Genomic DNA, 18431 nt, shown 5'->3' on the forward strand with positions numbered 1-18431 from the left:
ATCACATAATTGGGGACTTGGGAAAAAAGATTCTTTAGATACATGATTGCTTCAGGTCTGGATTAAAAGACAAAAGCTGATCAAGTTAACACGCTGCTTTACTCAGTAGGCCTGCTAGCTGACAACATTACTGCTAGACAAGGAATCAACAAGTCATCCGCTCAATTTGAAGAAGTACTAAAATCATTTGATGATTATTTTAACCTAAGAAGTAACAAATCCTCAAAAGGACTATATTTAATAATCATGTCCAGAAGCCAGGAGAACCTGTCGACTCATTCATTAATGATCTATACAGGATGGCTGAAGGCTGTGAATTCGGAGACCTAAAATCTGAACTTATCATGGATAGAATAGTTGCAGGAATAGCAGATGACCACTCTCTCTCTCTTGCTGCAAGTTAAGGAATATCTAACCTTCGAGAAAGTGATCCAGATTGTTAGGCAATCTGAACACTGTGTGCAGCACAGGCACATTTTAAGAGGAGAAAGTAAATGTTGGTACAAAGGAAACCCTACAGTCCAGTTGGGTGACCAGCACAGAAACAGGGACACTCCAGGCCAAGGGAAGCAATACCCCAATCAGCCAGTACAGCAACTATGTGGAGCAAAGCACCCCCACAGGCAAGATCAATGTTCTGCAATTTCAGCCCAATGCTTCCAATGTAACAGAATTGGACACTTCAGCAAACTGTGCAAGACCAAAACACCTAAACACACAGGGACCCAAAAATGATTCATAAGGTTGAGACTGCACACCAAGAAGACACTCAGCCATGCTTCTTGGGTGTGGTCAAGGACCCTAGGTTTTTGAACTCGAATGCAAACATTTTGGCTAACGGCCATCTCACAAACTTTAAATTGGACTTGGGAGCCAGTGTTATGATCCTATTGGACAAAGAACTGTGACTGAGAGACCTCTGGCTTCGAACAACAGACACAGTGCTCTATGGGCCTGGAGGAATCCAACTTCTGACCGTATGCATGATTCTGGAACCACTAAGGTATGGCGGCAAACAATTCTTCGAGCTAATGTACGGCATCCGTAACCAGTCTTTTTCTCTCTTGAGCAGAGGTGCCTGTGTAGCCCTGAATCTCCACAAAATGACAGAGTTCAAGACAATCACTATCATAAATTATATAGAACTGCAAGTTCCCGAGAGCTCAAACAAGAATGAGTGTCCTGACTGGGACTTCAATTCTGAACTGTCTTCTCGCTTTGCAAAACAGGTTTGTCCATTTTCATTATAGGTGCCGGAAAGCCCTCATTGGTCAGACCGGCCAACCACACAAATAGCTACCACGATGCCTCCATTGAAGGATGGACAAGAGAGCAACCAGCAGCCAGAAGAGCCTCAACCTCCAGCTCTGATGACCGTTGATGAGGTCAACACTGTGACCACATAGCAATCACTGCAATTCCCGGACAGCATGACAGTGGCACTGATGATGCTGGAACACATGAACCACACGTAGGGGTCAGTCTGATGTTGAACAGAGCCATGTATGCAAGCAAGCTTGGAAGCAGCTCCTAGCCTGAACCCTTCACTGTATTAATGTATATAGTTCTTGTAGTTAACAAATGCATACATTTAACCTACTTAAGACTACAAAGACTTCATTAAGACCCACTGCACAGTATCCAACACCCTACATGATGACCACACTGCCATATTGACGAGCTTCGTCACTGGATGCAGCATAGAATAGGCTGACATCACTTTGTATTTTGCACTCGCAGGAGAAGAGAGTTTTCATCACCAGAGATATGGTCTGGGCTTGGGGTGCATCAACTCGGCTAAGGCGATTCACTCAACTGAAGAGGGAGCAATGGAGATTGTCAGAGTGCCCTCTCGCTCATTGTCAGAGATGGTGAATAGCTCATAGGTGCTAAAGGCAGTGTTAGGTCCATGTTCAATCATGGGGTCAGTAGTGGAGGTGATGCTGTTAGCCCACTTAACAGGTTGGAAAGCTAGTTTGATGGGGAGTGTGATAGGTGGGTTGCATGATGAGGTTCTGTCAAGATGGTTGAAAGCACTAGACTGAATCCGGGCATGCTCTCAAAATATTCAGACCTTACTCTACCTCGTTTTGTGGTATCACGGATATCTCATCGGTGGCTGCTACTGCCCCACTCCCATCTCCCCTCTCCATCCCAGGCTGCCTGATCTCTTGGGAGTCAGGAGGGGAAGGGGATGGCCGATGAAGCACCGTCACATCTGGCCAGCCCACATTCCGCTAACACTGATACTCGCACTTCGGAGGGATGTGGCGCGCATGTAGAGTTGATTTCACGTGGTGAAGGATACCGCAACAGAGTGCAGAAGGAGGCAACTGAATCAGAGACATCTGTACACAGTCCCCCTCGGCGTGGGGAAGGCAGTCATGACGATGTTCCAGCAGTCATTGAGGTAGGTCCTCAGGAGTCACCTTATGTGGCGCAGCACTTGGAGCATGAACAGCAGATGTGTGGACATCTGGCAGAGTTCCCTGAGGCAATGCAAATTCACGCACCTCAAGTGGAGGAGTCCATCATGGTGATGAGCTCAACCATGTCTCAGAGGTTTGATTATATGAATTCCATCCATGAAAAATGACCAATCTCATGGACAGAGGTGCAGTATCACATCGAGTGCCTACAGGAGCAGCTTGTGACGTCCTGCAAAGGTTTCAAGTTTCACTCAGTAGCCTGGTGTGGGCCATTCAGAGTATGAGTGCTCATCTCCATGGAGTATGCAAGGAGCTGCATGCCCACAACAGGACATTCATACTGGTGGCATAACACCAGCTAATCTGCCTGAGAGTCAGCCCAGGGCTGTGGAGGTTATTGAGGTGGGTGAAGGTTCCAAATTGATTTTAGCACCCCCATCTTCCACAGTTTCCTTGGCCTCTCTGCCATAGTCCTCATCTGTGATACATGTCCCTGTGACAACAGCTGCCCCTGTAGAGCCCACAGTCTCAGGTAGCTCACCAGTGGGCCCTTCACAATGAGACCTGCCACCACGTTCCTCAATGCCATACAGCTGGAGAGGTGAGCAACCTGCCTCCACATCCTCCAAGGCGACATGGGGAGCTCTACATGGAGCACTTCACGAGCTCAGGGTGCTGCATCACCTCGATCATTGGTGGGTTCACAATGGCATCATTTGCTATCACTATGTTAATAATTATTTTAATGCACATTGTAAATAAACTACTTTTGGCAATGGATGTGGTGGTCTGTCATTGTACAGTCACAGCTATAATTACCAGGGAAACAAGAAGCAGGTTTTTACCAGTGGCAATGGAGACTGCAGCCAGTAATCCATCCCTTAATAATGGTGTGAGTGTGAAGGGTGCGACCATGCATGTCCAGCAGTGGAAGGCTGAGTCTTTATCCAGACATTCAGAAAATATAGCAGGGTGCCGATGTAGAGGGCTGTTCCAGCCTTTGCTGCCATCATAGATGCATTTGAGGCAGTTACGATGCCCAACTCGCTGAAAAGATGCCATTCATAATGGTGCAGTTCCATGAATGCTGTGCGAAAGGCAAGGAAACGCATTTGAGTGTTCCATGATGAGAGCACAGTGGCTGCTCCACAGGTCAGGATATTATGTGTCTTTGATTGAAGCTTGTACTGTCGGAACTCCCTTGCAATTGAAGTCTTCGTCCTTCTCGTGGCAGAGGCCATGGGTTGACAAGGAGCCTTGGTGAGTTGCAGCACTGCGTGTTGTAGATGTCGCACAGTGATGTCACCGTGTGTCGGTAGCGGGTGGAGATTCTGGAAGGAAGCGGGTGGTGCAGCAAGCACACTGTGGCTTATTCCTGAACGGTATCCAATTGTTGCATATCTATTGGCCCATGAACTCATATATGCAGGCCTTGAGTCTCAACTCGCACTGCATAGATGTACTCTTGACATGGTGGACATGCTTTGGCTAGGCACAAGGTGAAATGGTCTCCAGTTATTTGCCAGCCTTGAGCAGAAAATCGCAGGCCCAGCTTTGAAAGGACATTCCAAGATTAATCTGAGCACAATGGTGAACCCAGGGATGGTGATCTTGCTGGATTTGGCCCCGCTGGTGACATTGAATGTCAAGAGTTGCTGTTGGCATTCTCTCTTGTTGGGATTGGGCATCTCCTGGAAGAAGTAGGGCACCAATGTCAATGGACACTTATGTGGCAGGGCCACAACTGCTTGCCAAGGACTTGCTGTTGGATTTGCAGTGAGATCCTTAATTCTGCTTAAGTAAATTGCTCCGTATGAAGAGGTTCCTAGTGTCCTGTACAGATCTGGCCCTGGGTACCCGGGCCTACCCCTCAGGATGTCTCCCATCAATGAGACCTTCCTTCTGGACTGATCAGTGGCAAATGGAATTTAATCAGGATAAGTGTGAGGCGATGCACTTGGGCAGGACAAACAAGGCACGGGAATATATGATGAATGGTAGGACCCTGGGAAGTACCGAGGATCAGAGGGACCTTGTTGTGCATGGTAGCGGGGCAGGTAGAAAAGGTGGTTAAGAAGGCATATGGGTTACTTGCCTTTATTAGCCGAGGCATAGAATATAAGAGCAGGGAAGTTATGCTGGAACTGTATAAAACGCTGGTTAGGCCACAGCTAGAGTATTGTGTGTGTTTCTGGAATCCACATTATAGGAAAGATGTGATTGCACTAGAGAGAGTGCAGAGGAGATTTACCAGGATGTTGCCTGGGCTGGAGAGTATTAGTTATGAGGAGAGATTGGATAGACTGGGGTTATTTTCCCTGGAGCAGAGGAGATTGAGGGGGGACATAATTGAGGTGTATAAAATTATGAGGGGCATAGATAGAGTAGACAGAAAGGAACTTTTCCCCTTGGTGGTGGGATCAATAACCAGGGGTCATAGATTTAAGGTAAGGGGCAGGAGGTTTAGAGGGGATGTGAGGAAGAATTTTTTCACCCAGAGGGTGGTGGGAATCTGGAACACTCTGCCCGAAAGGGTGGTAGAGGCAGAATCCCTCATAACATTTACTAAGTATTTCAATTTGCACTTGTGATGCCATGGCATACAAGGCTAAGGTCCTGGTGTTAGAAAATGGGATTAGGATAATTAGGTACTTGTTTGACCGGCGCAGACTCGATAGGCCGCAGGGCCTTTTTCTGTGCTGCAGACCTCCTATGACTCTTGAGCATTATCCCCATCAGAATCAATGGGCTCCTTCTCCTCCAATAACGTAGCTCTTTCACCATCCCCTGGCCCCCTCAATGTGAATGCCCCTCTGTTGCACCATATTATGGAGCATGTAGCAAACAACCATTATCCTCTAAACCCTTGCAAGCAGGTATTGGAGTGCTTCTCTGAAGTGGCCAAGACATATGAACCACATCTTCAACAAACCAATAGCCTACTCAGTGACAATCCTTGCCTGTAAGTGGTTGTTGTTATACTGTTATTGGGACCCTGTCTCCAGTCACCTCAGGGAGTAAGCAACCGCCTTCTTAATGGGTACCCTTTGTCCCCACAGAAGCCAACCACGGACCTGGGTCTGGGCTGGAAAATTTGTAACAGGCATGAATGCTTCAGAATAAAAAAGTCATGGCAGCTGCTTGGCAAACATGCTCATAAGTGCAGCAAGACCTTATTGTGGTTGCACATAACCTGCACGCTGATGGAGTGAAACAATTTTTTGTCACAAATGCACCAGCTGCTGCATTGGTGGCCTTATTGCAATGTGGGTACAGTCTACCACTCCTTGAATTCGAGGGAATGAAGGCAAAGTCTGTTGGCCTCTGTGTCTGTGATACCAAATCTTTGGGCAAGTTGATGTGTTTCCCCACCTAAGCAAAATGTGCATCTGTGATGGTGGTGATGCACCGGTGGGCAGGTGATTGAGAGATGCCATAGAGGTCGGGAAGAAACTAGCTTTGTTGAAATTCAGGGCCATGGTGCACTGTGCAACACTGAGGCAGGGCTCAGGGATTAGTTGATCATGGCTTAAGATCTTCCTCCACCATGACACAGGTGTGTCTAACCATTTCTCTTGACATTTGGAGCCTTCGCTTGCACTGCCATTGCTCATGTCAAGGTAATTTCTTTGGAGACAGTACACCCTTCGTTTAGGATAATGTCTGCTGCTCCTCCCTGGTGCACTCTGTGGTGCCTCTACCAATTCTTGGCTGGGTACCCTGGCTCTGGCCACACATTGCTGCTGCCCTTCCTCTATTGCCCACGTGAGAGAAGGTACCAAGCCCATTTTTTTCAACTTCCTTCGCTATACACTCTTCACCCAGTAAGCCGAACTGTTGTCTTGTGTGCTACTTGACTGCCCAAGGCAAGAAATACTCTTGAGGGGATGCACACGTTTGCCCTTCCACTCTCGCAACCCGCACCTCCACCTTTTAGGAGGCATTCAGAAGCGTTTATGACTCCATCACAAATTTGTGTCTCCCGCACTGCGGGTTAAGGCACTTTTAGCAGTTAAAATTGCATCTGTTTAAGCTCTCCACTAATTTTAAATGGACCACCAGATTTGTGCGAATCAGACACCACCATCTTTTCCCCCAAAGCACAAATGGTTTCAGCCGGAAATGAGGGTGGGACCTCCGCATCCGGGTACCACCAGCCACTTTTAAAGGTCCGCCAAGTCTCTCAACTCTGCAAAAACATCTGGTCCCAGTTTAAATCCACGGTCTATGTGAGTTGACTGAATTTAGCTAGCACTATGGCGAGGCACTACAATTGGTTAAGGATGGAAAAGTCATCTACAGTTTGTGCTCTTAATCATTATCGGGTGGCCTGTGCTGTAAAGCTCTTGTGGAAATTGGGTGAGGTCAGCATCAGATGGGACTATGGTTACTCGCATGTTTCAAATAGCCTCATTAAACATTGACTGTTGAGATGATAATAGCCATTTAGGCAAGGTAGTTGATAGTGAATGTAATTGCAACACAGCAATAAGTCAGTAGCTTCAAGAGTGTGTAGCAGAACATTCGTAAAGATAAAGGATATTTTAAATATGATTTTTGACTTAATGAAGAAATACTAATATCAATGTAACGTTAGAAATTAAAGTATGGGCCTTGGGCACCAAGTATCAAAATGCACCAATGTATTCCTCCTGCATTCACAGTGTCATCAAAATATACATTAGCTCCCCAAAAAAATCAATAAAGCAGAAGAGCTGAGGATGTAGCTGTTTCAGTCATTATAGCTGCCTTTATTGACATTTAGGTCTTAAGCATTAAAATAAAAAGTTAGAGTCTCACATGTTTTTAATAGGGGATTTAATGTTACCTAATTTTAATTCAAAGTTGCTTAATTCAAATGCTAGGATAATTCAAATTTTTAGTACAAAACATTTGAGTAAACTGGACCTTACTAAGATTTCAATACCCTACTACGATGCTAAACAAAACACTTGCAATGGGATATTTGTGTAAATAGGTTTGTTATCTCACAATTTGACTATTAGACAAGTAGTGTAAGATAGATATTGGCTTTTTTCCCTTACCAGTCAGATGCTTTTGTAGTTTAGTCGATTTGGGTTCACAACTTTTTATTGCTTCCGAGAACGTTTCCAAGAAGTGCATGCACACCCTTGATTGAATCAGAGCTCTATTTGCCTGCATGTTGCTGGTTTAATCCCTGCATCATTCACTGCATGTGCACCGTAACTGGTGTTTGCACACTTTTTCTTCTCTTTCTCTTTTTTTTCAAACAAATCAGCCCATAATTTTGCTCATTGTCTTTTTAGTTTTGTTTACAACACTCTCATATGCCACTGTAATAAAGATGTTTTTCCTTTTCATACTTTTCTTTGTCTTGTAGTTTTTTCAATGTTTACTATACCCAGTTTTTGTTTCTTTGTTCCTTCCCTATCCTTTGTTTTGTTTTCATTAACTTGCCCATGCATGCAGCAGCCTGACTTTAGGGATCAAGTGGACTGGCAGCAAGATGTTAGCCATACCCCGGAGATCTGTGTAACCAATGCTGACACCAAGGAGTGCCGGGAAAATTCCAAGGAGTATACTGCTAAGGAGTATAACATCTACAGCCATGAGGAAAGTGACTCCTATGCTACTGAGGTAAATTTATAAAATCATCTATGTCTGTAATAATGGAAAATATGATATTTTTCACAATATCCGCTTTCATTAGTGCAAATAATTAAAAAGCAAATCTCTCATGGGGCTACTCATGGTCAGGGAGAAGGTGCATTATTTCAAAATGAATATTATATGCCATGTAACAAAGTATATTGGGCTTCTCATGAAATATAAGTGTATGTGTTTTAAGGTTATAAGTCTAATTCTTGGTGAATCACACTGGATGAATTTCTATAGCGAGTAATTGAGAGACTGCAGACGTTCTCATTCTGGCAATTTGTGTTCCTAATAAGTTATTAAAGCTAAACACACAAACTTGTGTAGCAGTTGAAATGTGACCAAAATGTGATGGAATGGCTTTGTAATAGTACTAGTAAATCAATTGGCATGTTTCAGGAATGTTTTCCGAGGACAATTATTTATCATGTAAAATAGAATGAAAGTAGTGGCAGACTCTTCATCGTTAAGCATGCCCAAGCTGCAAGTGGTTTCAAAGGTCGCACGTTTTCCAGCTGAACCTACACCTAAGGAATTTGGTTTTAGCTGAAAAAGGGTGCATGCTGCTTTTTCATGAACCCAGAGATAAGGAAGATCCAAGACTTCTAGGTAGCTTGGCAACTGCAGTGGATGACAGGTACAGGGTGTTTCTCTGCTTTCGCCCTTTGCTCCGGTCCACTGAGGGTTGTTAATCGTGGCCTAAGCCAGGATATTACTATGGGGCAAGGTGAGAAGTAAGGCCCCAAGAACTACCTCGGCCAGTACAGCAATTGAACCGATGCTTTTGGTGTCATTCTGCACCACTCTTAACCAACTGAGCTAACTGGTTCGCTGGATTAGAATGAAGGTGCGTGCCCTTTTAAGGCTAAAATTTGTAATTGCTACTGAAATGAATGATAGGTTTACGTAGAATTTTGGTTGGAGACCTAAATCAAGGTTTGTTTGATTGACAGGTTAATTAATAAACTGGAGACCATATGAAAATGATGGGCTAGATTTTACCAGCCCTCTGGGGACTGGGTGGGAAGTGGGGCCCTGTTTTTTTTTACAAAAAGCACAGGAATGCAGGGGATGGCATGCCCATCATCTCCCCACTGCTATGCCATCTAGCCAGCGGGAAAGTTGCCAAAAACCCCTCCCATCCCGAGGCCATTTGAGCCACTTAAATAATCAATTAAGGACATTCTTCCTGCAACTGCTGGCATTTTACCAGCAGCGAGGGGCCCTTTGTCATCTGGGGAGACTGCCAGCCTCCCAATGAGCTTTGGGAGGGAGTCCTCCTATTTGGGCACTCTTTGGCCCACAGAGGTTGCCCCCAATGTGACATTGGTGCTGCATATTCTCAACCCTCTTCCCACCTGCCCCCTCTCCCTGGTTTATGTTTGGCCCAGCTCTTTAGCATCTCCGAGCTATTCACACACACATTGCCTCCAAGAGCCCCTATCCCCTTTTTTGTCAAACAGAAAAAATTGACCTCTTCCTGAGAGCGACTAGCTTCTTCCCCTCACAGGAATTCTCTGTGTTCCTCTTTCTGTTTCTGATGTTTTCTCTTTTGTGTCTGCATCTGTGCCTTCATCTTCCAGCTCCTCTGCTTGTTGCCGTCCTTTGTGTCTGCAGCTCTTCTTAGTACCTGCCAGCCACAGAGCTTCTTTCTTAATTTCCTTCCTGATGGTACTGCTTCCAGTTCAAGAGTCCCCAAGTCACATAAAGCAGTATTTCTTTTTACTCCAGAAAATTACAGTTGATCCTTTTACAATTGATGCAAACTCTTAAAAATCCTTTTCAAACATTCTTTAAAATAGATATTCCACAGACATTTTAAAGAAATTACAAATTTTCCTCATTGTACTGCTTCCGGGTCAAAGGTCATCACAGAACCAAGGATATATCACCAACTGCCAGTCATCAGAGAAACAGTCATCCTCTAGTCGACCATAGAAGGTTATGTAAGCAGAATTACCCTCTAGTTCACTTAAGAATGTAGCTATGTAGGCTTTATCTCCACATGCAGTACCTGCATAATGACCTGTAAGATACATGTCAGATTAGCAATAATTGTTACAGCCATTCATCAGATTCCATGCCATCTTGGAGTAATACCGTGGGAAATCAGCTGTTACATTATGTTCCCGGAATAGGTCATTTTAAGCATGGCAGTGTTCTGAGATTTCATGTGGTTATTGTAACATTCAGCAATGACCAGTTTGTGAATTAAAACTTTTTGTTAAAATGAAAACATAGAGAAAGATTCTCAGTTTTCAGGTCCATCACAGGATCTGTGCCATTCAAACTTGTTAGACCCCAGTTTCATCCCCTGGTTGTGCTGGGTTAGTGGATCTCATGTGGAGAGCACTGGCAATGTTAAAATCAGTCTTACTGACCCAGACACTCAGTGGGCATGTTAGGATTGTGCTAACTTCTGATACCACTCAGTTGAATAGACTCCTGTCTGAGAAATAACTACTTGGGCAAGGACCTGGAGGGCTGCCAGTGACCAGCGAACTATGCCCATCATGAATCACCTCCTTCAGAAGAAAATTAGAAGGATGAAATCATAAGTGAACATAAAGGGGTGATACATGGTGATCGCATGTTACAGTTATGAGGATAGATTTTCCAGTCCTGGCCCTGAAGCAACAGAACCAGATTCTAGAAGTTTTGCCCTCACCAGTTTATATAAAGGCTGACCTCATGCAATCTCCTGAGACTGTCTTAATTAAAGTGAGGTTCATGTTGGAAACTTAGGCAGCTGAAATTCCTGCTCGCCAGTAATTCTTTAAGTACTGTTGCTTTTAAAAAGGAAGATTCTTCTGGACAGTTGCAAAATCTGCTGCAGCAAATCTTGATCTTTTCAGTTTCATGGAGGTGAAATGGCTAAGGGACTCTCCCTTTCTTAGATGTGGCATTGGAGGTGCTGCCGGAGCAAGGGAAGGAAAGGAGTTTAGCCATGTTTGCTTATTGTCGGTTGTATGAGAGGAGTTGACCGAAGGGGTGAATGTGGTCCCCCAACATCCACAAGAATGGGGAACAGCTGAGGAGTAAGTTTGGCAGTCTCAGGGAAAGCAACAAGGTAAGGACACCCAGCATATACCTAGACAAAGTAAACAGAGCTTCCTCTCAGCATGTCACCACTTGACTGAGGCTGCACGGAAAGCATTCCAACAACTCTGAAGTTTTTTCAGATTCATGTGCCTGCCCATAATGCCGCAAGGCAAATTTTATAACTACCATTGTGAAAACTGAAGCTATTAATTCACTTGCATTTCAAAGTCCTGCTCCCAAAACAAGCTTCCAGAAAAGTTTTTTGATGCATATTCGTTGATTCACCTGTAAGTGGGGATGAGAAGTTGGATGTCAGGTATTCAATGTCTGTCGTCTTCAAAACCCCAAATCACAACACTTTTTACCTACTTGCAACGCTTCACATAACAAGAGGGGACAAACTTATACAGGAGGCAGCTCCACAGCTTCAGGCCCTTGAAAAGATTTGCAAAGCCATTCTACAGATCCTGAGAGCAGAGGCCACGAAGGTCGTCTCTCCAAACCTCAAAGCTGGCACATTCCTGTTGGTCCATCTCCGCTGTCACATGGTCACACAAGATAGCCAGTCTTGTCGATTATGCCCAATTAACAGATGTAAAGTAGATGCACGTGTTAGGAAATTGAGTGGAAATAAATTAGGCCATAGTTTCATCCATTTAGCACATCAGATAATTTTACGAATGGCCGAAGCCCAACAGTCTACCAACTTATTTATTCCTCCCACTGGGATTATTCATTTATTCAACTCTTCCTGGTTGCAACTCATCTTTGGGCTTACGCCAGGCGGCCTATTCTGCCATTGGTTCCTGCCAAGGCTCTTATATTGTTGTTCCACAGGAGCTCCCCTCTATGTAATGAAGTTGTGCAACGTACTGTGATCTTTGATACCTTGGTGATCCTATAGTATAATTCCTTGATCAAACATACTGGTACAGACTTTCAGATCCCAATAACAGTAAATGCTTGAAAATTTTGCTGCTATTGAATGTCATAACAACATCTGAAATTCCAGGGTTTTGCACTGATTTGTTTAGAGCTGTTCTTAGCTTGTGTAAAGCCTGCTCAGGAGCACAGCCCTAAGTAAATCAGGTGGACTGTCAAAGCACTGCAGTGCAATGGCAACCCTAACATTGCTCAGCCTCTCCTCCGATGCTGCTCAACCCCTCCCCTGACGCTGTTCAGTTCCCTGCCCCCCCACCCCAACATTCCCAACACACCTTCCGGAATCCTTGATTCCTTCATTGAACTGATGTCATGAATGAGTCAGCATTCTAGGTGAGCAAGATCAAGGGTTATGGAGTCTGGGATGGTGGTGAGCTGTGTCAGAGGGCGTGAGCATTGTCAGCAGTGTGGGGTTCAGGGCGGGGGGGATAAAGACAGGTCCATTTAAAGATTCTGCAAGTCAGTGAACTGAAGACAACCCTTAAGGGGGTTTAACTCAGATTTATGACAAGGAATGAGCAGTATTTATATCTAAAGTTTTTCTTCTCTTTTAGTTAAAGGAAGGCAATACAACCATTATCAGGACAATGGTTATTCACAATATAATTTTGTCTTAAGTTTCACAGACCTGCACATTTATGGCATGGTTTTCTTTACTGTTCATGAAAGTCATTAGGACATTGAATATACACGTGTACTATCTATGATGCCATACACTTTGGAGAAATCAGTCATATGGATAAAGTGTAGGACTCTTTATCATATTGGTGCCGTATGTGACAACACATCTGTTACCCATTATATGTATTGATGCAATGTTGATTGAACCATTGGCATTCATCTCTGAGGTAGGTAGGAACAATCCAGGGGCTTGAAGGCTTTTCAGCCACCAGAGGAGACGTCCCTCCCTGAATGTCAGTCGGAGGATCTGGCTTAACTTAAATGATTGTCTCCATAATGAAGTGGGGCAACAAAAATACAAACTTCTGAAGTGTAACCAGATCTATTGCTTATCCCTGCTTCTGCTGAGATAGTGGTAACAAGACTTCCATTTGAACTGTTGAAGTCCTTGTGGTGGCGGTTTCCCACAATGCTGTTCACGAAATCCTAGATGTTGACTCAGCAGTGATGAAGGAATTATGGTATATGTCCAGTCATGATGACCTGTGACTTGGAGGGGAATTTGGATGTAATGATGTTCCCCCCAACATTGCTGCTCTTGTCTTTCTCAGTACTAGAGTGCACTGAAGGAATGTGCTGTTGAAGTAAGCTTGGCAAGTTGCTGCAGTCCATCTGTAGATGGCACGTACAACAGCCACAATACCCCCTTGGTGGAGGGGGTGAACACTGAGTTCAGTAGTAGAGTCACTGGTCAAGTGACTCTGAAACAGAAACAAAGTGCTGGAAAACTCTCAGCAAGTCTGGCAGCATCTGTGCAGGGAGGGCTGAATTTTATGTGTCCCTGGCGGGTGTGTTTCCGTGGGGTTGGAGGGCTGGCATGAAAAAAACATTTGATTTGGGCAGCAAGGCAGGAGTGGGAAGCCCAATTTTCTTTTTTTTTCAATTACCTGTTTGAAGGAATGGGTGGTGGTCAATCTTCTGGGGCTGCCCTTTGTCAATCATGGGGCACGAGGGACCATTAGGTTGAACCCCCCCCCTTTCCATCTGCTCCCTCCCTTAAACTCAGCTCCTCTTTCCCACCCCTCTCCCAAACCTTTCCAGCCCAAAACCCTGGACTTGCCTGCTCCGGTGATTCATGGGCCTTGATCATCATGTTCTCCAGTCCCTGCAGTGACCACTGACGCATTCCTGATGCTGCCAAGACTGATGGAACTGCCGGCCTCTCCAGAGGGCAGGTCAGAGGTCCCACTCGGCTCTTATTAGTCTGCTCCACAGCTCTTTATGGGGTGTTGCGGGGGTAGGGCATGCCATCTATACCCCCCACCCCCACTATTATTTAGCCCAGAGTTAGCGTTTTGAGTCCAGTAATCAGACTCCAAACATTAGCTCTGTTTCTCTCTCCACAGATCCTGCAGGACTTGATGAGTTTTTCCAGCACTTTTGTTTTATTTAAGTAAATTTGCAGCTCCCAGAAAAAAAACTCTGAAAAAGTATTATCAAAAATAATCAAAATGTTGCACAGCAATTAATGCAGAAAGCACAAATCTGAGAGATGGAAGTACAGCAAGGAATATTCCGACACGTCTTCAGGATCACAAATTTTTGACGTTATTAATCTTATAATTCTTATTGAAGACTTTGTCTGTCCTTCTGAGCAGAAATATGGTCCAGTCAAAAAATTGTTCTGAACTTACGCCAGCGAGGTTCCCATTTGTCCATTCCGCTGGTATCAGCAGCATTGTGGATAGATTATTCACTGTATAGTATGTTAACATTTATATTTCAGCTTTCATTCTGTTTTGCATTGTAAACTTAATTTTAAATTTTCTTACTTAAAACCTTTCCATCAAATTTTAAAATAAAACAGTAGAGATTGTCTTGTATAGTCCTGAATTTGTTGAGACCAGAGCATTGATTTTAGGGAAATGGTCTAACCTTTGGAAAAAATAGTATCCAAACAGATTTTTACAGGGGTTAAAAATATCATGGGTGGTGGGGGGGCAGGAGTGGGGAACACACTTATTATTCCATAGTTCCATGTTGTATACTTGAGTTTATTGTGGAAGTTAAGAGATTGGATTTCACTGTCTTTCTTGCTAACATACAAGTGCTTAATGTTGATGTTCAAATTATTCTGCTCTATCTCAACAGAGGCACTAATTAATACAAATGGTTAAGTATTTCTGTTGAAATAATGGAGAAAAGAATTTGATATAAACAATTAACTAGGGAATATTCCAAGAACCATCTCTTAACAGTTTTTACTGAAAAATCATAAGCACACCTCAGTGATTTCTGATGTACATAGCTGGTTGATGTAGTTCTCACCTCTCAGTGCATACATTGTGTGTTCTTGTACATGCTCAAAGTCATCCCCTAAGCAATTGAATGATGACCTTGCTGAATTTCGTTTTTATCCTTTTTTTAAAAAAGAGATTTGTATTGTTGAAAAGGACCCGAGTTCCATTTTCAGATTTTTCAGACAATTGTTTGGATGAATTTTGTTCTCTATACCTCTACACCAGGGGCCGAATTTTTGTCTCACCCAACCTATGTGTGACTTTACAAGGGATTTTTTGCCTTTTCGCATGGTTTGGGTTTGCAGAGCACTTTGCAAGTCACAATGCAGTGCATGAGGGGCGTGGGTGTGGACACAGACCATTTAGAAGGACCGCCTCAGTTCTCTCACACGGCAGTCCAACTCCCAACATAACTCAAAGACTCCCTAAACCTTACCCCTCACATACTCCCATGCCACTTCTGTGCCCCCTCATGTATCCTCCATAATCACTCACCCAACTAGGCACTATGTACAGTTCTCAGGCCTTGCAATAGCAATGGGAATTATTTTAAAATAATTGGAAAAACATTAACTACTTATTCTAAGAAAATCCTAAATTCAAACTCACTATCATCAATATTGGACCAAATAAACCCAAAGGAAAAAAAGTTGCAATTCTTTAAATGCAAACAAGAAACCACTTCAAGGACAAATTCTGTTCGGCTCAGAAAAGTGTCAATAGTTCTTGGATCAATAATACTACCTGCTGAGTTGAAGCTTTTGAAGCCCAGCCGAGCATTAATAATGTACAGCTGTCATAACAAAAGTTTCCAGATCTACTGACAGAACAGATATCCATTTCCGTTTGAAAACAGAGTGGCTGTCAATCAATGGAGGGAAGCAAGTGTAGACCATTTTTTCTATCTTCAGAAGCAGTTTTTAAAAAAAACAGCCATATCTGCAAGTCCAATTAAGTCAGAGTACAAAAATGTGACAGCAGAGGATATTCTTTTTTAACATACTTTATGGTATGTATGTGAACATTTACACTAAGCTAGTCAATGTAAGGGTCAACTTAATCTTTGCAGGACAGATGGCGTATGATAAATCAACTGCAAAAAAAAACCACACCTGCATTACAATACAGCACATCTAATAGTGACATTTGAAGGTGTCAAAACATTTTTGCTGTCAGAATGTTCCTAACTCCTCAGCAGGCTTTCCATTTTCTTCCTGAACTCTCAAACCTAGTGTACCACCTGATGAAAATGGTGTGCAGAAGAAAATCCCATTTTTGTTCCCATTTAAAATGGGGAACCCAATTTCATTAGGGGTGGGTGTGTGTTTTTCACATCTGGCATTCTGAACCCGCAAAAAAGGCCAGTGGAAAATGGTGCAGGGTTAGGATTGTGGAGGAAAATCGATTTCCTCCAGCAAAAATATCAAAGTAGCCATTCATGCATCAAATTGTTCTTCCGCAACCAGACAGATATTCAGCCCCAGATGTTCATAGCTCACGTTACAGTTCTTATATCTACCTCTGCACGGGGAGCTGTCATGAGTTCTCAACTGGTCATTAGTGGGAAGGTTTATCTCAGCACAAGCACCATCACTCATTTGTATAGCCTTAGAAACACTTTGCAGAGGCTGAGGCAATTCTTGTAGGCAACGCTATCCTGTCCTCTAGGTAGATTGTGCGGCAATGTGAGAAAATTGTGGGAAAATGGAAGAAAGGCAATCTTAAAAATTTCCTCATGTCCTTACTGCAACTCGTAATTCCATGATTCATTGTTTGACCAGGTCAAGGAACTGCAACTTGATTTATCTGAAGCAAAGGAGGCTATCCGAGGACTGCAGGAGCAGCTTGTTCAGGAAAGGGAACTTCGGAATGAAGAGGCGGTGAGATTCCAACAGAAAATGTCACAGGTCAGCTTAAAAAGAACAATGATTAATTTCACATAAAATGGAATTTGTGTTTTAAAATGAAACTCAGATACTAAAGCAAAAATAATGTTAAATGTTACCATTTAAAAACTGCAACTGTTCAGATTCTGGAGGAGCTTAGTAAATGATAATTACATTTCTCATGTATGCACAGCATGCAACCAAACAAAATGGAAAAATCATGTTCAGGCAAAGTGTCATCACACACTTGATAATCATTAGACCATCTGTTCAACATATGTTATTTTTCAGATATTCACTTGTGGAATGAGCACTGCCACACATTGGACACCAGTATTTTCCTCAGTTTCAAGTCCAGAATCTCTCTGCAGGGAATTTTGCTGGACTGTTCTACATTGAAGAGAGACATGTGCCCCATTTTGATTGTTCATGTTAAATGCTTGTTAGCAGCTATGGGCTAAATAGAATGCACTGCTAAGACTGACAAACATGTGTATGTTAAAGAGCATTTTGTCTCTCATTGTCTATTTAGGATTTGCAATTTTTCTCCTCTACTTCTTTCTCATGGCTGCCTACCAACATCAGTCATCACTGTTTGTGTGTGTGCCCCTGTTCTCCATCTCTGTCTCTTTCTCTTTCTTCTGAGAGAGAAAGCTGGGGATTGTTGGTAGAAATAAATGCTGTCCCAGCCTTCAGCATAGGAGTGAAATGGTTTGTTTAACACCGTGGTTTCATTGGAAACTTGTCACTATCGAAAGAGATTAAAGTTTGGTGAAGGCAGAGCAAGTGCAAGATCCAAGCAGCTTAGTTTCTTTTGCTGCATAGTGAGGGAAGAGCATTACTGAATTCTATCATCAGCAATAATAGTTCCTAGCGAAGGGAGCAGATACCCCTACTGTCAGCTGAGGCATGCAGAGAACCTTTGAGGATCCAGAGCAAAATGTTGGTCAATTCAAGGGTCTTCTGCTTGAGCAAATTTGACATTAGCAGATTGGACTTCTGTTGACAGACTGCAAATCCTGTAAAATCTGGAATTCAGCAATCTGCAGTGATCAGAGTTGGACTATCCAGAACTATTTAAAAACAAAGATTGAACAAATAAATATGGATAAGCAATGCCACTTAGCCTATATTTCCTTAGAAATCAGTCCATCAATTTGTAGCTTTTTCCTGTTATTATTTTTTAAAAACATTACTTAGTAATTTCTGTTTCTTAGTAATTAGTGTTTTGTACAGCATACCCCCCTTATGAGGTTTCTACACATTCACCTTTTACAGCTAAAGAATCTAAGCTTTCCATAAAGGAAGTGGGTAGATCCCTGAAGGGGAAAATTTGCAGAGTATGGGGAGTTGCTCTATTTGGATACCTCCTCCAAAGAGGAAACATAAGCATGATGAGGAAAATTGCCTCTTTCTGTGCTGTATCTTTCTACCGCATACAAAAGAAAATAACTATTTTGCATTGACTCATGTAGTACAGAGCTAGGGAGGTTCAGTATCTGGCCTCTGCTGAATGAACTGTTAGGAAAGCAGTGAGGGTGTTAAATTGGAAAAAGCAAGTCTGGACTGGGGCT

The 18431-nt window shown here is 43.3% G+C and overlaps 1 protein-coding gene across 4 annotated transcripts in view; it reads left to right on the forward strand.

Annotated features, from left to right (window-relative positions):
• Nucleotides 1-18431, forward strand: part of LOC121286821 (protein SOGA1-like) — a 111467-nt gene that overhangs the window by 49489 nt on the left and 43547 nt on the right. For 2 of the 4 annotated variants that reach the window (XM_041203876.1, XM_041203878.1), the window contains exons 6-7: nt 7881-8048; nt 16753-16878. In XM_041203876.1, the coding sequence (XP_041059810.1) occupies nt 7881-8048; nt 16753-16878 (294 nt within the window). The remainder of the gene's footprint in view (nt 1-7880; nt 8049-16752; nt 16879-18431) is intronic. The other 2 variants (XM_041203877.1, XM_041203879.1) reach the window with 2 other exon arrangements.

Source organism: Carcharodon carcharias, chromosome 14 (assembly GCF_017639515.1).
Source record: "Carcharodon carcharias isolate sCarCar2 chromosome 14, sCarCar2.pri, whole genome shotgun sequence".
Classification (NCBI taxonomy): domain Eukaryota; kingdom Metazoa; phylum Chordata; class Chondrichthyes; order Lamniformes; family Lamnidae; genus Carcharodon; species Carcharodon carcharias.